Source organism: Sylvia atricapilla, chromosome 5 (genome assembly GCF_009819655.1).
Source record: "Sylvia atricapilla isolate bSylAtr1 chromosome 5, bSylAtr1.pri, whole genome shotgun sequence".
NCBI lineage: Eukaryota > Metazoa > Chordata > Aves > Passeriformes > Sylviidae > Sylvia > Sylvia atricapilla.
Window position 1 is genome coordinate 64,301,498 of NC_089144.1, and position 20,011 is coordinate 64,321,508.

The 20,011-nt window shown below is 53.5% G+C and overlaps 1 protein-coding gene across 1 annotated transcript; it reads right to left on the reverse strand.

Moving 5' to 3' along the window:
* Positions 1 to 5,599: 5,599 nt before the first annotated feature.
* On the reverse strand, positions 5,600 to 10,850 carry TNFRSF13C (TNF receptor superfamily member 13C). Its single transcript, XM_066319799.1, has 3 exons — positions 10,689 to 10,850; positions 10,033 to 10,194; positions 5,600 to 8,463 (listed from the first exon to the last, which is right to left on the reverse strand). The coding sequence occupies exons 1-3, from the start codon at positions 10,831 to 10,833 to the stop codon at positions 8,150 to 8,152; spliced, it is 621 nt and encodes a 206-aa protein (XP_066175896.1). The 5' UTR covers positions 10,834 to 10,850; the 3' UTR covers positions 5,600 to 8,149.
* Positions 10,851 to 20,011: the final 9,161 nt, after the last annotated feature.

A 20,011-nucleotide genomic window follows, 5' to 3' on the forward strand; every position in this document is an offset into this window, starting at 1 on the left:
GATCGTATCTTCTTGTTCCGTTGCTGGCTGCCTGGGAGAAGAGACCGATGGTCTTGGTTTGGGAAGACAGGTATCTGCCAGGGAAAGCTGGAGTTTCCCTTGGAATGGAGAATGTAAACCCCCTCCCTCTAAATTACTATAATTTTGCAATTAAGGGCTTTCAGGCAAAGATTTGAGAATAGGAATAACAGTTCTTTACAAGGAATATTGAGAATACAGATGGAGTAGTACAAAAAATCCCAAGCAAACAAACAAAAAAATCCTAGAAACCCTGACAGAGTCAGAAATACGACCTGATACCCTGTTGGTCAGGGTGTTGCAAGCAGTCCAGAGTAAGTCCTCCTGGAGTGGCAGATGTGATTCTGTTGTAGTAGAGATGATCCTGTTGAAACAATCTAGTGATGGTGAGATGAGTCCAGTCTTCCTCTGGAAATCCAGTGGAAAAACAGGTCCCTGGTGTTCCTTGGTCTCAGTTTTTATCTAGGTAGGAGAGGTTGGCTCCCCCCACTGAGTGGAGCATCTCACAATGGGGTAATGTTTTCAGTCATATGGTGAGCCTTAATGGCCCATTAACAGCAGATATCACCCAGAGGGAGAATGAGTCATGGAAGAGATAAGGAACATTGCTCCACCTGGTTTTAACAGCTGCCCATTAACAGAAGGCACCCGCCCCCTTCCCCAGGAGTTAAGAGGAATGGGTTATACAAGAGATAAAGAAAACATCTCCCCAGCCAGCTTCAACAGATGGAATAGAATAAACATTTTTGGTTACATATTGCAACCTAAGACACCGACCCTCATCTGGCCACAGCCTCCTTTCAGGTATTTGTAGAGAGTGATCAAGTCACCCCTTAGCATCCTCCTCTTCAGGCTAAACAACCCCAGCTCCCTCAGCTGCTCTTCATAGGACTTGTGTTCCAGCCCCTTCTCTTCAGCTTCATTGCCCTTCTCTGGACATGCTCCAGCACCTCAGTATCTTTTTTAAACTAAGGGCCCAGAAGTGGACACAGGAATCAAGTTATGGCCTAACCAATGCCAAATACAGAGGAAGAATCACTTCCCTAGTCCTGCTGGCCACACTATTCCTGATACAGGCCAGGATGATACTGGCCTTCTTGGCCACCCGGGCACACTGCTTGCCATAGTTGATTGACATTCAACTAGATGTCAATCCGTACTTCCAGGGCCCTTTCTGCCTGACCACTCTCCAGCCACACTGTCCCCAGCCTGTAGGTCTGCAGGGGGTGGATGTGGTCAAAGTTCAGGACCCAGCACTTGGTCTTTTTAAACCCCATATTGTTGGATTCAGCCTCTTGATCCAGTTTGTCCAGTCCTTCTGCAGAGTCCTCCTACCCTCCAGCAGATCGAAACTCCCCTCAACTTGGTATCAGCTGCAAATTTGCTAATGGGAAACTATTGGACATCACTGGAAATGCTAACGGAGAAGGCAAACTTTTTAGTTAAGGAAAACAGCTTTTTTTTTTTTTTTTTTTTTTTTTTTTTAATTATCAAAAAAACTTTTGCAGTGCTGCATTTAAATCACCAGCTTTAAAATTATCCTCACTTCACAAGAATTAGCAGCCTTACCAAATATTATTATTGTCACAGAATAATAATGGCAATTATTTTTGGTGGAGGAGGAAGATGATCTTTAGTGCATCACCCCCACTATAAACCCCTATTTAAATCGCCGTCCTGAGCTCAGTCTTGGCCACAGTTTTTGGCTGCAGGTGCCTTCATCCTGGAGTTTTGGCACTCCACAAAATGCTGGCACTTCTCAAATCAGGAAGCGACATCTGGGTAGCGGGACCCATTTAGACTGCAACCCCCGTAGGGAAGGAAATGAGAAAGACATCTGCATCATTGAAACCTTACAGGACAGCAGAGTGTATAGGAGAGGAAGATGGGGGAATCTCCTGAGAAATCCCACCTGCTCTTCCCTGCCTGCAGCCCTCCTCCCAGCATGCCTCCTGTGGCTGTCACCCAAACCCTCACACTTGCCCATTGATCCAGGCTCAGAATAGCTCCTCTCAGCAGCCAGGGAGCTGTGGCTAGCTGACACTGGAGACAGCAGATGAAGGACATGGGGCTCCATCCCCTTGCTGGCAACCCCCTCCTTCTGCACCCCTGTGGCTGCACCCTGGGCTCTCATCACAACCCCCTCCTCAGGAAAAAGGGAGAAAAAGGAAGAAATAACATAAGGCAGGAGAGGGAGGGGAGGATGCAATGCAGCTTGGAGCAGGGCAATCTGCACTATGTGCTCTAGCTCTGGCATCAGCCACCTTGCTGCCCAGATGACCCTTTTGGGGGGGTCCAAAACTGGATCCTTACTTTTGGGGATCTTCCACACCCCGTGTCCACTTCCACAGCCCTTTGGGAATGCCAGCTGCCCAGCAGGAGGAGAGCCCTGCACTCCTTGGAGGTGTCCCTGGGAGTGAGGGGGGGATCAATCCCTATGACAGCGGCACCTTGAAAGGACTGCAGAGGCTCTCCCTGCACAATCTGCCTGTCACCACTGATCACTTCAGGTGTCACATAAGGTTTGTGTCACTAGGAAAGATTCTACTTGCCTTGCTAGCTGTGACCAGGATGAAGAATGGGTTTAAAGTTACCCCACTTGCTGTGGGAGAGGAGGAAGTTACCCCCCAAAGCCCACAGGGTGTGCAGGTTTGCCCTATGCCTGCCTTGGGCCTTTTCTTGGAGCATCCTCTGAACAGGGCCAGGCTCATGCCGTAATGCAGGGCTGAGCATCCTCCTCCACGAGGCTGAGCATCCCCCTTACCTAGCATAACCCTGCATCCCCAGAGTGCTATGGGGGTGAAGGCCTGGCCATCCTGAGAGCATTTGGGACAGCTGCTAAGGGGCAGGAAGGGGGTTTCCATCACACCACAGTATCATCTCTCTGCCCAGGTACACCTGCAGTCCGGCAGGTAGCTCTAGAGGCAGGTGGCATCACCCCAGGTCTGGGGTGGAAGGGGCTGTGTGAAAGGGTTTGGAGTGGGTTTTCTGCAGGTGGAGTTTCTCCAGGCAGGCAAAGCTGAGTGCATTGCAGTCCCTGTCCAACTGCTCCGGTTGCCAAGGTCCAGTTTCGTGTGGAAAACCCAGTGTGGTGTTTTCACAGTGATGGGGAGAATGTGGGGCTGTCCCTTGGCCAGCTCTTTCTGCCAGGAGAGCTTCTGTCTGCTCACCACAGCTGCTCAGGTGGTTTTGGGCTTTCCCTCACCTTATACCCCTGGGAAGCTGCTCACTGATCACGGCCAGCAAAACCAGGAGCTCTGGGGGCAGCCCCAGGGGAAAGCATGAGCCCACAAAAGCAGGGAGGAAACCCCCTCCATGCCAGGTACCCAGGCAGGCACTGTGCCACCTCTCACAGCTCCCTCAGCACTCTAAAATCCGGCTGATTCTGCGGGCTCTGTGTGTGTGTGTGTGTGCAGATATTGTGTTTGAAAATAACCAGTGCAACATCTTAGCCTCTCCCTGGTGCACCTGTGGACTGAAGTGATCCTGACACTAAGCAAAGGAAAAGGAGGCTGATCGAAGCTGAGGGGTGTGGGTTTTGTTTCTGTTGCAGTTTTTGTTGTTGTTGTTGTTGTTTGGTTGGTTTTTGTTGTTTGGTTTGTTGTGGGGGGGGGGGGGAGTTTGGTGGTTTTTTGTTGGGTTTTTTTTTGTGGTTTTATTTTAATCTTTCTTTAAGTGCGAACACCATCTGTCTCCCTGAACTCCATCGGTGCTTCCAGTCCCCAGGCAGCTTCGTTCTTCCTAATTACTGTCATTAGGCACTGGGTAGCAATTAGGGAGGGATGCTGATGAGCCGCATCAGAAGGCTGTGGTCCCCTGACACATCGCACAGGGAGCCGGCCAGCCCCTTCTCTCCAGCCCTGGCCTTTTCCACCAGGGGAGCTTGCCGGGGTAGCACAGCCTTTTTGGCAGAGGCTGACAGGGAGAAGATGAAGAAAGGAGGTGCTGGCTGGCAGGTCCGTGTCCTGGAGGACGCTCAGAGAGGCCTGACACCACTGGGAATGGGCTGCTCGGGGGAGCAGGAGCGATGGTCGAGGTGCTCAGTGCTGTTGGGTGGAGCAGCAGCTCTCTGTGCCTCTGGTTACCCCACGGGTGTGCGGCCACCAGCGACCCTTTCTCCTGGGCAGCCCAGAGGCCACGGTGATGGGCTGTGTGCTCGGAGAGAGTCAGACCCGGCTGTCCGCCTCCCGTGTGGCCCAAGTGGCCACAAGCCTGCCCGGCTATCCCTGGTCCCCCTGGCTGCCTTGGGGCGCTGGCCGCCGCTCCCCGAGGTGTGTGGTGTCAGTGCCACCTTGTGGCAGGCGCCCCGGGACCGCTGACCTCTCCTTCTGCCGCAGCCTCCCGCGGAGGGACGGTCCCCGAGGTCTGCGGGCGCACCCTCGTGTCGCCACGCCATCGCCGGCACCGGGATGTGAGCGGTGGGGAAGGCTCCCGGGGGATGGAGGAGATCCGTGTTCTGCAGGCAGGTGATGGAGTGGCCACACAGCTCCGTCCTTGCGGAGAGCGGGGCGATCAGAGGCTGCACCCAGAGACAGACGGACCCTTGTTGGACGTTTGCCATCGGGGTGTCACTTCACGTGTGGGATGGAATGGTGGCCGCTCGCCCTGCCTGCCGGCAAGGCCCTGCCCCTGGAGGGCCGAGCTGGGGCTGCGGAGCCGCCGGGGGCAGCTTTAGGCTGGAGGAGTTGGGCTGTGGGTGAGCTGTCAGGAGTCTAAACTGGCGGGGGAACCAGTAATGGGAGTGGAGAAGAGGAAGCGAGGGAGGAATGGCTCACGTTGGAGTCAAGCCCATGGCATTGAGAAGGGTTCGGCAGACGTGACTGGTGGTTGCAGAAGACCCTTGGCCGGGTGTTCCCTCTCCTCACCGTGCCGTGCACTGTTGGCCAGCTGGCTCCTGCCTCTAGGACCATAGATTAAAACAAACCCACATCCATAGGTACACCAAGGCTTCTTTCCTTTAACACCAGCATTTTTGGTGAGACTTGCAGGAGCTCAAATATGCTCATGACCTCTCCAAAACAGGGTCAGCAGAGTTGAAATGTCTAGGGAAGTACTGAGGTGATTTTGCAGTGAGGAGGGTTTTAGCCTCAATTGCTTTCTCTTGCCCAGGGGTTTCCTCAGACTTTCCCCTGGCTCTCTCTGAAACCCCATGCCTCTGCAGCCAGGTGAAGCTGGGCTTCACCTGCCTTTCTAGGCAGTCGTGCAGGCAGCGGCATGGGTGCCAGGCTGAGGAGGAAGCACAGCTCCTGCCTCACAGAGGGAAGTGAGAAACTGCTGTGGAAAGTCAAAGACAGGCAACATCCCCACACCCCCCCCCCGCCCCCCCCCCCAAAAAAAAAAAAAAAAATACTTTCCCCAGTGCTTGTCCTAATGGCCAGCTCCTGGCATGGCTGTGGGGAGATACAGGTGGCCAGGCTTGGCTGGTTCCCAGCTGTGCAGGTGGTCACATATAGGGAACATGTTGATAAAGTCACTGCCAGGGGAGCCTCTCTGGCTCAAAGCCCTGCTGTACCCCAAGGACCAACATGCTGGACACCCCTAAAGCCAGGATGGGGACCCCATTCAGACCTCTGAGCATGCATTGACAATGGGTTCACTTTATTCTTTAATTTCTACTGCAATGTTTTTCGTCTCTACTCCCTTGGCTCTCCATGCAGACATGATGGACAACCCTTTGCCCTGTACATAAGGATGGAGAAGCACACAGAGCAGGTTACAAATCCCTCCCAGGCAGATTGGGCAGAAGGCGACCATTTCCCCACTACAGCTGGCAGTCAGGCAGACACAAATGCAGAGAAGACACTCCACATGCCATAACAGAAAGGAGATCCAAGGGGCACTCACTGGTTGAGGAATACAGTGTTGATGCAATTGCCGCTCTGTGCGCTGCAAATGCCAGTGGCATCCCATATGGGGGAGATGCCTGGCTTAAGCTCCAGCAGAAATGAGAGCAGAGGTCCTTACCTGAGCAGAAAGAGGGGCTTTTTCAATAGGATTTGTATGGGTGCTTTCTTTTTGAAATTCTCAGATCCTCTGGGCTGGGCAGTGCATTCAAAGGGCTGGGCTGCTGCTGTCACCGGGAGGGAAGTGGAGGTGGATCCTGGCAGTTCTGCTCCATTTCTGTATCGCTCCCATCTCCTCTGAAACAGGTTGTTCTGTCTCCCAGATGCAGTACTTCTAGTGACAAAACATCCCCTGACCTGGCTCTGGCTCTTTTCCCCACTCCAGATACACAAATGTTGTTTGAAGTTACTTCACAGGATTGGGTGCGGAGCATGAGGATGAGAATTCTGATTCATGCCATGCCAAGACCCCCTCTGCAAAGGGCAGCATGGCTGTTGTGGGTAACTGGGACACCTGCCCTTGAGCCTCTGCAGCTTCTGCCACAGGTGTCTGGAGCCCCAGGAGACAGTCACTGGGCACATGGACCACCTCTTCCACTATGCTCAGCCCCAAGGCTGAGATGGGGATCCATCCCATCCTGGATCATGTGGAGCCTCAGTCAGATGAGAGTTCACCTCTCTTGGTGTCTTAAGGTCTGGGAGAGGAATTGTGGTGAGGGATTTTGGCCTTGGCACCTGTGGCAGCACCTGTGATTGCCTTTATGAGACAGATGCCATGAGTCTGGCTGCAGTGCTACAGGCAGAGGAGAAGAGAGGTGGTCACCCTTCAACAGGAGCATCTGTCCTGCAGCCCCAGAGAGAACTCAGGCTTGGGCAGGAAGTCACCTTCCCATCATCAGAGGGACATCACCTCCACACAGTGCCTCCAGCTGAGCCTACTGGCAATACAGCATTCGGTGGCCCATTAGTGCCTGGTGTCAGTGTCCCCACACCTTGCTTGGCCGGCTCTGTTCAGTGTCCAAAGCCTCTCGGATGAGGAAGCCACCTCATCTAAGAGCAGACCCAGAGATGGTGCTTCATGTAAATAACCCCTCAAAGCACTTCTAAGTGACTAACCACCTTCTCCAGGGGCTTCTCACCCAACCCAGAGTCTCTGTTCAGTCAGGGGGCATCAGCTGCTGTCATTACTCAGAATCAGCAATCCCACACTAAAGAGTTCATTTCCCAAACAGAGCCCTTCCTGTGCTTTAAACCCTCTTACAGGCAGGTGAAGAAACCCATCTACGGGGAAATGCCTGGGGTCAGCAACACTGGCCAGCTCTGGCACACAGGCAAAGCCTTGACGACATTCTCATAAATTAAGTCCTGCCTACGCTCACGTCACTCCCTGACTGCTCTTGTGCAGCATGGAAGCATCCATCCCAAGTGACACACAGTTTTTCTGCAGTGACAGTAAGCTGAAGTGATGGTTGTCTGGGGCTGTAATGACAAGTTCAGGGAGCTCCTCTGGACTAACTGTCTCCACTGCCTGCCCCTGGTCCTTCCTAACTTCAGGGACTGTAGGTCAGAGCAAGGACAGATTTTTTTTCCCCTCTTCACTGCTTGGGAAGACAAAATTTTTTCCTGTCTCCAGGGTACCTGGCTGTGGAGGGCGTTCCCATGAGTGCCAGTGGATGCCTGCCACTGTATAAGAGAGCCCTGAGGGTGGAAAGACCTGAGTATCACAGAGTGCATAAGAAAGGGTGGCAGGACTGTGAACCGAGTAGATGCTGGCTGTGCCTTGCTCCATATGGCCTCAAGTCTCCTTTTATTGAGGTCAGTAGCAAAAATCGAGCTACTGCTGTGTGGGATATGGTCCTAAAGTAACTCCTCTCTGTTTCATTTCCCCCGGCAGTTTCTGGTGTTCCAGCCCCATGTTCCCAGCAATTGCCCATCCAGCAGGAGACCTGTCCAGGCACAACGGCTGCCTTGCAAATGGCACAGCAGTTCCAGCCACACTCCATCCTCACCGGTTGTGTCTCCTCTGCCTCCTCCCAGTAGTTTAGCTGTGGCAGCTGTCAACAGTTCATTGTAACTCAGCATGATCCACTTTGGCTTCCTCCAGCATTTACAGGTGTAACTTGAGACTCAGCACAAAAAGGACAGTCATCTTAAAAGGCTGATCTTGCTAAAGGCAAAACCTGGTTCCCACAGAGCTCATACCCATGGAAGGCTTTGCTCATCCCAGGAACAGGCTGTCAGTGTCCACGGGGACTGGCCAGAGCACTCCAGCCCCATTCCCCTTGCCCTCAGATTCTTTCCTCTCTGGCACAGTTCTGGGTGGTTTTGGTGGTGACCAGCGCTGTGGCCCCCAGCTCAGTGGCGGGCAGCGGGAAGCTGTGATTGCATTCTTCAGGCTGGGGGTACACAGTGGAGAGCAGAACAATGTCACCATCAGCATCACCTTGGCAGAATGGCCTCTGCTTTGCCCTGGCTTTCCTGGGTGGCCCTGGCATCTTCAGGCTCCCATCAAGATGCAGGCATGGGGCTGGGTTCAGGGCACCATCTCCCTCTGGCATGGCGGGGTCCGGGCTGGGCAGGGGGCTGGCAATGTCTGTGTTTTCTGGGAAGGGACAAGAAAAGGGGGTTACTAGGCTCACGGAGTGGGGTCAGGCAGGTCCCAGGGAGACGGTCCTGTCCCTAGGGGAGAAAACAAGTCTGGAACAGGAGGAGTCTGCAAGGTCCCCACACCTCTCCTGCTGCAGAATTGCTCCTGCTTACAACCGTTGGGCTTTCCCCCCCATTAAAAGACAAGAGGGAAAGGCTGAAACTTCACTTCCACTTTGAGCCCTCTTGCTTAACCCTGCTGGCAGCAGAACAGCCCAGCCCATAGCAGCTTGCCCTCCCCGACCGCCTCCCACTTAAAAATAGACTTGTTTACACACTTTGAACACAGCCGTGTGCCTCTAGCCCCAAGCCTCCTGCCATATTCCACACATCCAGGGCTGCACACTGGGCTTGCTGTGGTGCAGCCTTGGGGGACAAGGGGGATGTGGACCAGGGTATGCAACAGGAGACTGAGCAGTGCCTCCAACACTCCCCATAATGGCCAGATCTCTCTCACCACTGGATTTTTCCCTTCTTTTTCACTTTTGGTATTTTTCCTAGGCATGTGCGTCACGGGCTGTCGCAGAGCAGAAAGGCCCCGGGTAATGTCCCCCCAGTCTGAGTCACCATCCGGCACTGCAAGAAGTGTGCAGGCAAGCCAGGGCACAGGGACCAGCTGCCCCACTGTGGACACCCCCCAGGTCGTGGGGCAGTGCTGAGTGCCAGCATGTCTGTGTGGCAGCCCCCCTTGGGGGTTCTGGGGAGCCATGCCCCCTACCTGGGAATGGGGAGGAATGAAGCCAGGCTAGACCACTTCTGAGAAGATTGTTCAAGGCTGAATCAGTGCCATTGCAGGGGCCCCCAAGGGAGGAAAGAGCCGGCCCAACAAAACGGGCCATCGTGGAGCACTGTGGCCTTACTCTCCTGGAAGTACCCTGCTAGGAAAGGCTCAGCCCCATCCCTTGAACCCCAGCCCTAATTTTGATGCACGATAACCCAGTGCAGTGCTGCAGTGTACTGTCAATGGGGCTGGCCCTGACATCCCACTGGGGTCTTTGGGATGCATGTTGGAAGATGCTAGGCATCCCAAGCACGAGGAACAAGCTGGGTGGTCCACACAGGACTCCCATTGCAGCGCCACAGGGAGAGGCTGGAGCCATGCCCAGGTGTCCACCACTGCCCCCATGACTCCCACTCCATCCATGGTCCTCTGGCTACTCGGGGAGAGGGCTCTCACAAACCAGTGAGCTCACAAAGCCACTCACCAGTACTCTGTACGTGTCCTCTCTGGAGAGGGGATGGTGCCAGGACATGCTTTAAGTAAACAAGGCACAGGGAGGCCTGGCAAAAGGAGGGATGGCTCAGCAGGGTTGTGCTGGCAGTCAGGTACAGGCACATGTTCCCAGGGAATGCAGGACACTGCCATCCAGATGCCCCAATATGCCATGGGATGCCTGCAGAGCTGATGTTGAGGTGGAGGAGCTAGCCTGGACAGGGATGTGCCTCGGAGGAGCCAGCAGTAAGTGATCCCATCTACCCCAGGGTCCTCAGGGTGTTGTGAGAAAGAGAGGAAGAGGTCTCCTACCTTTGTCCTCTTCATCTGCTGCCTTCCTCTTTCTCCTCCACTTTCCCATCTTGCAGGCCAGGAAGCCACAGAGGGTAGCCAGAACCAGGATAAACCCCACCACCACTGGGACTCCAAAGATTAGAAAGGTGCTGGTCAGGGTGGTTTCCAGGGTAGGTTCTGCTGTGGGACGAGATGCCGGTAGTGTCAGGAGGGGGAGAGCTGAAGGAGGAAGGAGGGCAGTGGCATTTTTCACCTGGCTGGCCGGCCTGGGGGCTGCGGTGGCAGGCAAGAAGTGTGGCACTTAATTGTGACCCAGCTGCCACCAGCAACAAAATATCCCCCTGCTTGATGAGACCCTTATCCCACTCCCTGTCCGTGGGTGGTAGGAGATGAGAGCTTCCTGCTCTTCCTACAGTCACCCCTGGGTCAGGTTGATCCACCCTAGGGTGCATCATCTGACTTCTCCCTACACCATGTTCCTCTCACTGGAACTGGCTGCCCTCTTACCCCCTGCTTTAGGTGGAGGCAGTGCACCATCCTGCATTGCCAGCTCCATAGCCATCCTCAGGGGATGGTGTCTTCCACCTGCCCACCCCTGGAGTGCCCCCAGCCTCCTTGGCCCACCACCATCCACCCCTGGGGAGCTCAGACTGCAGCTGCCCTTGTCCCCTTACTTGTGTTGTCCTTGAACAGGTCGGAGCACTTGATGCATGACTTGGTCAGGGTGTCGAAGCACTCAAAGGAGAGGCAGGAGGGGGAAATGGCAGCTTTTCCTGATGAGGACATGGCAGAGTGGGAGTGAGAGCCCAGCTCTTGCATGGCATAGCAGTGATGGGGCCGCTGGAGTGTGAAATCGCAGCGCCCCAGGCCCCGTGGCAGAGGGAGATACAGTCTGTCAATTTGCGTTGTCTCCCTTGGGGCTCACAATTGCTGCGCTTGGCCTGGGGCGGATCTTCAGCAGGGAGGAGGAGAGCAAGCGACCAAGCCCTACCCCTGCCTGCCTCTGCAACGTGCCCTCAAACTACCCCTCTCCTCCAAAATATGCTTCCGAAATCCCCGCAGCCCCTCGTGTGCCTCAGCCACGCAGCACCTCGTACCCAGCGGTGTTGTGTCCCAGGCTGACCTCCTTGATCCTCACTGCTCCTCTGCCCACCTGCATGTTGCCCGCAGCCCAGGCACGTCCCCCAGCCTGCACCTTCCTTTGCTTACACTGAAGAGCCCCCTCGGCCTCCTCCAGTGTCCACAGGAGACTTTCCTGTGCACAGATTTTTACAAGGCACCATTGCAGAGGCACAGATCAGGCTTGGATTGAAAATGCAAAGGACCAGAGGAGTGGAGAGTGAAAGGGCACTGATGATTCCCCATTTAAAAGCTCCCACTGCCCCGAGGACACATCCTGCCAGTGACTGCTCTGCAAGTGGGCCAACTGTTGTACATTCTCCACTCCCACTGATGGTGCTCTCCATCACCTTGCTCTCTCCATCCTCTCCAACACAGACCTAGACCTGGGGCTCCTCAGCACCATGTCTCCTTCTCCAGGGTTCAGATCTGGTTCTGCTCAGTAAATGTGCAGAGCATGGGCAAAGCAGGTCACACCAAGCAAGCCTGGTCCTCAAACCATCAGAAGGGACTAAAAAAACCCCTTTAATAGTCTTAGGCAATCCTGAGCAGGAGAAATGTTCTGCCACCAATTCCCATACGTCAAAGCCTGATGTTTGGGACCTGAAAAGATGGATTTTAGTGCTGTAGGTGGATCTCTTCCATTCCTACTGCACAAAAGTCACATCCTCTTTTTCTTCACTCCATAGGAAAGAAAGGGGCCAGCCACAGTTGTTGGCTGGCTCTCAGCTGAAGGAAGCAACACTAGTGACCTGCCCTACCCAGGAGATCCCTAATAGGACTTTACTGCTGGAGTCATGTCCTTCCAGCAGCTACAGCATCATCTGGACTCCTTCTAGTGAGGCCTCTACTGTTCACTGTCCTGGATCAAGGCTGGGAGAGGAGGAGGAAAAAATCAAAAATGTACTCTGGCTCAAGGTGACAGAGCACCAGGTGCCCCCACTAGGCAGCTGAGGTCCTTTGTGACAGGCCTGAGGACTTGGTCCCTGAATGTGCCTGCCCCTCACCAGTGACTGTTGGGCAAGTTGAGCCCACAGGCTCCACATCCCACCTCCTGAAGTCCTGAGTAGGGTGCAGTCACCAGCTCCCCATGCTAGATCTCAGCTCAAGTGCAGTTCTTTGGTACCCCATGCCCTACAGGGGAGGAGCTGCCCTACAGCACATCTCCCTCCCTGCCAGCAGCATTCCCAGAGGATAGTTTGCATCATAGCAGTGGCAAAGCAGCCCCAACACAGACTCAGCCCCACCATGGACACTGCAGGACACCGAAGTCCCAACCAAAAACTGGTCACTGCTCACCAGTTCTACACCTGCCATGATTTCACTTCCCCTTCCAGCCAGTGTGCCCAGGTGCTTGCTCCCTCACTCCTGTGCCATGCCAGCAGGAATGGCTGCCAGAGGGTTGTGGGCTGAACTGAGGAGCTGTGGGAGGCAGGCCATTCTTGTGCTGGTGGCTCAGTTATTCCCACTCCATCTTAGTCAAAATAAATCTCCCCAGCTGAGTGGGGGCATGCCAAGCACTTCCCTCTCTCAGCGCAGTCCTGAGCCACAAATGGCACAGACAGCTCAGCACCCTCTGCCTCAATGTGTGCCATGAGCAGGCTGTGCTTGCCCTGCTCGTACCTGCTGGGGAAGCTGGGTCAAACAGCTCTCCATATTCCACTTAAGCTGACCCTCTGCCTCTTGCACACCTCAGGTGAGGACGAGGGCATGGGAGTTGGAGAGACAAGTGTCCAGCAGCAGGGCAGTGGGAAGGGATGGAAAGCTGTGATGAAGTGCCATGACCCACAGCAGGGGGGGAAATAAAAGCCAAGGCTCACTCCAGTCCGCATCTGAGCTCCACATCTGAGCTTGGAGAGACCCGGCAAGGAGAGGGCACCTGGAATCCCCACTGTCCCCAGTAGGCAGCTCTCAGAAGTGCAAGTGTAGGGTCTAGGGTTGAGAAAATACCTTGTCTTGTGGGCTGGTGGGGTTGAGGACATGCATGAAGGCAGAGGATCCCCACAAAACATCCATTGCTCTGTCAGGATATCTATCCCCAAACCACCTCCCTGCTCCAAAGGCTTTGCTGTTCCTCCTGCCCTGGGGTGTTTCTACCTGCTCATCTCCTTTACCTGAAGAGGTATGCTCCCCCATCCTTCCCGTTTTCCTCACCTCTCAAATGCCCCCACTGTAATTCCCCCATGTTGGTCATCTCTTAGAGACTCCTAGCCCCTATTTCTGTGGGTCCTACCACAGGACTGTCACCCTGTCCCTCTTCCTCCTGTCTCTCCTCTCTGCTTGGCCTAAAGTGCAGAGTGGGAAATGGTTCCCAGTATCTGCTGTACCATACTCACAGATTAACTCTGTGAGCTCTCCAGTCAAATATGCACACTGGGGAAAGCCCAAGCCAAGTAACCTGCACAGTGCTTTCAACATGGAGGGCGAGATTTACAGGAAAGCTCAGGAGCCAAGAGATCCCATTTCAGTAGACGGAAAGAAAACTTGACGTTTCAAATGCATGGTGGGGAGCCCGGGGATGGCAGCGATCATGCCCTCCTGTGAATGAAGCATGATACATGGAAGGATGTTGCAGCCTCATTGCAGCCACTGATGTTACCCTATTCCCCGCTACATTTTCTCATCCCTCTTTATCATGCTCTACAGGTCTTCCCTGCCCTCATCCCAGATTGTCTGCCTCCTCCTGGGCCAAGAAGACATGTTTGAATTTACACATGATAATGCTTACTCAAGGAGAAAACCAGTGCTGACTACCCCTGAAGCACTCACATGTGGGCCTGCTGATGAGCATAGCCCAGGTTCTGGGCATCAGCTCTCCCCCTTTTCCTTTGCCCCATCTTTGCCTCCCCTACCCTTAATGACTGTGATCATTTTCGGAATAGCAAAAGTTAAAGCTTGGTGAGTAGTTTGAGCTGTTTGTGTCTCAGAGCTGAATACGCTTGATAATCGCACAAATGCATAATTAAAGAGCAGAAAAAATGACTCACTGGATAAGGAAATGCGCTTTTCTTATCTCCTCTGCAGAGAAATGAAAACCTCAGGAGCCTGGGTCTCCAGCTAAGTCCTTTTATAAAACAAATAAACCAGAAAAGGTATCAAATGAGCAATTTAAGTATTATGTCTTCATCTCAGAGCCAGGCAGCTCTATTTCCAGTGCCATTTGCTCCCATCCTGCACCTAGAGGGCTGGCTTTGGCTGAGCTCAGCTCAGATCAGCTGAGATCCCTGGGATCCCTGGGGGGGACAGGGCAGTGCTGGTGCTCCAGGAGCATGGAGATTGGCAGTGGCCTGCAGGGGCTCATGCACACATGAGTGACTGGACTCGTGTGAGCGGTTCCTCTGGTGCCTGGAGTAGGTGAAGTGACTCACGCACGCACTTGCAAAACCGCATGTAGCAGAAAATATCCCCCGAAAGTTCACCTTGTGCTCGTGCACACCGGAAACCCGAAGGCTTGTCGATCAGAGAAGCTGCGAGGTGTTTACTAAGCAGACCCAGTTACCTCAGGACAAACCTCTGACAGGATGCACCCAATGCTTCAGGAACACCTCGGCACAGCCTGACACCTGCCCTGCATTCAGATGATCCAGTAAAATGCCTTGGCTGGAGCCAACCCCCAAAGCTCATTCAATGCCTCGTCCCAGCACCCTTTCCCAACACGCCTGTGCTGGCTGGTGGGAAACATCTCTTCCCAAAAAGTACCACTATGGGTATTAGGAGGAGATTTCTCACAGCTCCAGCATAAACCTTCTCCTCGGGATCCACTGGAATCCTTCCTAAAGCCAGGTGGGCTTAGGGACAAAATCTGGGAAGATTTAGGAATAATATGGGAAACCAAAGGTTTCAAGAGATTCACAGTCACTCTAAACCTGAGATGCCTCTGTAGGTTCTCTGCTTCCTATAATGGGGGTTTGTAACCCTGCTCAGCCATCTGCATGGGGTGTTTGGTGTGGAGCAGTGCCCCATCCTGTTGAATGGAATTTGTCTTCATTTGTCTGGTCATATTTATGACCCTGGAGCTCTGCTTGTTCACAAGGCTGAAGCAAAAAAGGCAGGTGTCCTTGCCTCCCTCTGCAAGGGGCCTTGGACCCCTGCAGGGATAACGCTGAACACCCAAATGAGGCTTCTCGGTGGGCTGCCTGTTGAAGAACCTTCTGGGTTTCCAGAAGGGTGGGTCGACACTTCCTGAGCTCAACCTCCCTCTGCCCATTCCCCCTCCCTGATCCACAGAGCCCAAGAAGGACACAGCAGCACAGAGGACATGGGAAAAACCTCCCTTTTCTGATCCAGGCCTGGAGGGGCTGAGCCCTTGGTGTCCCCTGGTGGGGAGGAGTGAGGGGTGTTTCCAGTCGGTGTGCTGGCTGCTCTTGCTGCTCTGCAGAGTGTGAGGGGCACTCAGCGAGTCTTGGGTCCCTGGCTCTTGCAAGCCCCCACCACACACACACCATGAGCAACACAGCATTAGCTGAGCCTGGCTCTTCTGCCTGGATGTGAACAAACAGTACTCAAACTCCCTGCCCACTCTGCCTTGCAGCAGGGATGCTGCCCCCACCCCCATCCCGAAGAGAAGTGGCATCTTGTCTTGTCTCCCTTGGGCAACTTGGGTGACAAGTGCCCCCCGTTTGACCTATGGCTGTTCATAGGGAGTGTTCATGTGCCACGACAGGGCCAGGCAGCACCTCCAGCACCAAAACAGAAACCAGTGGCTGAGGGTGATGTGCTGCCACAGGAAAAACCTCTGAACAGGTGGGTTCAGCCAGATCAGGCAGCCTTTATGCCGGGGCAGAAATCTCCCCAGTACTCACAGTGGGAAGGTCCCCCACTGCACTCTCAAGGCATGAATCTCCAGCAGATGACTCCAGAGGCAAAAATCAAAGCCACACTTGCCCCAGTACCCCTACAACATCCTCTGGCTTCCCACAGACCTTTAAGTCCAGCCTGGTGTAAAAAGACCAGAGTGATTTTACTTGCACAGGCTTGAGCAATGTTACGAATTTCCATGAGTGTATTAAGGATGCAATGTTGGAAGAAAACTGGCAGGTGGAATTGCCCTGTGCAATTCCTCTCCTGGCTGGCATGTGGGCACAATGCCTTGGACATCCTGCCTAAGCCCACAGAAGAATCAGGAGTGCAACACACAAAGTAGGGAACGAGATAAAGCGGAGGATGAGGAGCTGCTGCAGCTGCAGGACTGAGGAGGTGGAGAGTGACTGCCAGCAGCCCTGTTCCATATTCACCACCCCTGAGGATGAACTCCAAGGAGCCTACAGGCAATGTCTGTTGATCCCCTTTGAAGGGGAGAGCCCTACTCACAGCTCACAGGCATTCCCTCTATAACAGCCACACCAACTTCTGAGCCTTTGGGGCCTCAAAGGCTCCAGCTGGAAGAAGGAGGGAGATGCTATGGGGAGCAAACGGTTCTGCCAAGGCAGGAGGATTTAATCTCCCCTCCCAAGATCCCCTCCCCATTTCCTATCATAGTGTAAGCACCTATGTGAGAGTTGTTGCCCTTTGCCACAGTCCCCAGGGAAGGCTGCCTGTCCACCCCCCTGGACGATCTCCTGGCCAGCATAGATCTCTTTCCCTTCCACATTGCACCCACAGCCCTGCAGAGGGCTGGACCACTAGAGGATGCAGGCAGGCTTCCAAGGGGCTGTGCAGGAACACAGCATTTCCCATCACCCAACCTAAAAATGTACATTAAAGGCTTAGGGCAGGAACAGCTTTATACCCCCTAATAATCTTGTCTCTAAGCTAGATAACTAGGACTGCAAATCCGTGGTGATAATCACAGCCACCATGCCTGCAAACTGTCCCCCAGACCATTCATCTAGCTTGATGATGCTTTAAAGAGACACATAATGAGAATAATCTGATTCAAATCCCCTCCTGCTTTTGGGCAGCAGAGCAATTCAGACCCCCTCAAACTCCTTCCTCCATGACTTGTCTCTGTTTCCCCTTCTTATATGAATCACTGGGGTTTCCTTTTCTTTTTGCATTACTATTTTAAATCTTTGATATGACCACTGCAATCAAGATTCAGTCCCTTTAGAACCTAATAAATATGAAATCAGACTCAGTTTTACTCATAGCCTTATTATGGGATGCTGGCCGCTTCTTCAGCTCTCACTTCGGGTGCAGGGAACATTGCAGCCTGCTTAAAAAAATCCTTCCTTACCTGATTCAATCAGAACCACTTACAGGAGATACACACACACATTTCAAGCTTGGCAAGAGAGTCAAGCTTTGGGAAACAGAGAAGATCTCAATCACACTCAGCTTTCAGTGCAGAGCAGATGGCGAACATTCTGACTACATAATTTATAGGACGCCATCACTATGTATTAGTCCCATACAGCAGCTGAGCTCAGCCAAACCACAGCTCATGCACACTCAGGGGGACTCCCGCAGGTGACGCCCCACATGCAACCTGGGTAAGACCCAGGTTTTGGAGAAAGCACATGCTTCATGTTTCATCTCCTTTATAACACAGAGCAGAAGATGCAGTGCAGCAGCCCTTGTCCCAGAGGGTCTTCGTCTTCCCCCTGGACTGGGCAAACGCTTCCCAGCCTGCAAACTTGTGTTTGAACTAGGTCTGTATTATACAACAGCTGTGTGCAAGCAAATCCCCACCCCTCCCCTGCAAGCAGCTCACGCAGCAGCATGATGGATGCCAAGGCAGCCCAAGGCCAGGTGTTGGGGTTTGTTTGCACTTCTTCAGGGCTGCCATGCCATGCTGGCACAGCATGCTGGGGGTCCCAGTGCCCAAAAGGGATGTGCATCACCAATGCAGCTCAATTTCAGCAGTGCCTAAACCTCCCTGCCCTGCCTTTCGCCCAGACGCACACACAGTGGGTGCAGTGAAGGACGTGTAAGTTAGGAGGGAGACTTGCTCAGGGTGGCCAAGTTTGGTTGTAATAAAGAGAAAAGGTAAAAAGGCAACATCAGGTTGAGAAAACACTCCGTCCAGAGCAAGGTGATGGCAGGTCCAGCCTTGTCTCCAAGGTTGCAGAGTTTTCAATCCCCTGCATGGCTAAAAAAATTCCTGGAGATAAGTGCACAAGATTGAGCATTTACAGGTGCCTGGTGTGCAGGCACAGAGTGACACTGTGCTGTCCCAGGGCTTCCTCAGCTCCAATGCCTTTGATCCTCTGCCGGTCAGCATAACAGCACGAGGCACTGAGTCACCCCTCAGTCCCACAGGAGAATTGAGGATTAATTATTTGATTCTGGCACGTTCATTCTTTAAAGAGAGATACTCCAGTGCCACACGAGCCACAGGCTGTTACTGAGCTGTGGCAAATGCAGTCCTGGCTTCATGTCTGTGATCTTTGGAAGAGCAAGAAAAAGAAACAGCAGTGGGGGGAAAAAAATTGAATGTTCACATTGAACCAATGCTGATGTCAAAACTAGGAGAGTGGCCACCACAGAGGTTCAGGAGAGCTTTGAGCCGACCACTGCAGACAACAATAGTGCCTCAAGGACTGTCAGCCCTCAACAAATACCTAAGGTGTTTCAACAATCCGAGCACAGGGCAGGAGCAAGGCAGGCCCACTCACAGCACGGCACTGTCACCTTGTCACTGCATGGTGAGCACATAACAGGGCAGGAGAGCTTTCATGGGAAGATAAAAAAGCAATACTCCATACTGACAGAAAACGGGAAAGCCTTCTTAACTTATTTAATGCTGGCTGGGCTTTTTAGTTTTTTCCAACATGCCTGAGCACGAGTGCTTCAGCTGGCTCTGGCACAGCTTGCTGTGGTGCCAACAGGGTGTTGAGATCCAGAAGCTAGAGCAGACCCTGCACCCCAGGGCCATGTTTCCCAAGGGGAGGTGTTCTCTCTCGTTGTTTTTGTCCTTGCCCCACCTCGGTGCTCCTTCCCGTGACACGCAGAGCCCATGGGGCTCTTGTACCCAGCCCGCAGCTGCACCTGGACCAGTGGCGAGGAGTCTGCCTGCACGTATGTAAAACACGGGCTCTCTTTCACACACTGCTGACTTCCCTCGGCAAAGGAGGCGGCGGGGTGGGGCACACAGACACCGTGGTTTCCCTGCCTCCTTTCAGAATGCCCCAGCACACGGTAAGCTCCAGGGGGATGAGGGATGTGACATCGCAGCACGTGGCAGCTCTTGCAGAAGGAGCCTGTGGCAAAAGAAATGTGGCCCAGCACGGGCTGGGAGCCCCAGCTACTCAGCTGCCAAGGAGTCTGAGCAAGTCACGTCACTCCAGAGTCCCTCGTGCCTGACCTCTCTTGCACACCGGTTCTTCACAGCCAAGAGAGCCCCTCCCGCACAGAGCTGACCCGAGGGGATGCCTTCCTGCCTAGCACCACCATGCTGTATTAATATTTAACAGCGAGGAACAGAGCCAGAGACTTTGATTTCCCCACTGGCCAATTCAAGGATAATTGAACTGTGCAGGGAATTTCAGCATTTCAGGGGGTGGTTTCGTTCCAGTTCACACCAAAACCTAACCATGCTTCAATGCCTTATGAGGATTGCAGCCAGTTTCAGGCAGCCTCCCTGCAGTGGAGTCAGGCATGTAAGCGGCGCAAAAATGACCAATCTCAGGAGGTGCCCAGCCAGCAGGCCCCACCAAACCCTCCCCCACAGAACTTAGGTAAAGAGGGGAAAAAAATGAGGTTTTTTGAATGTTTCCACTCAGTTCCAACCCAATCAACTGTGATCCCAAAGTAATGTCAATTTGCCCTCATTACACACCCCCAGTGGAGGCACATCCTGCTGTAGAGGCAGAACAAGTGAGGCACAGTGATTTTTCACGTGCATGCCCAGGGTCATGCAAGAAATCAGCCACAGAAGTGAAACGCATCCAGTGTTTTTGGCTCCTGCCTCTGGGCTGTGCCAGCTATTGCTTTCTCT

What these genes read in the sequence shown, in the direction of transcription:
- TNFRSF13C (XM_066319799.1), bottom strand. Translation starts at nt 10,833, where the DNA reads ATGCAAGAGCTGGGCTCTCACTCCCACTCTGCCATGTCCTCATCAGGA. An exon ending in CCTGTTCAAGGACAACACAA is followed by an intron (nt 10,195 to 10,688) that starts GTAAGGGGACAA and finishes CTCGTCCCACAG; the next exon opens with CAGAACCTACCCTGGAAACC. An exon ending in AGCAGATGAAGAGGACAAAG is followed by an intron (nt 8,464 to 10,032) that starts GTAGGAGACCTC and finishes GTCCCTTCCCAG; the next exon opens with AAAACACAGACATTGCCAGC.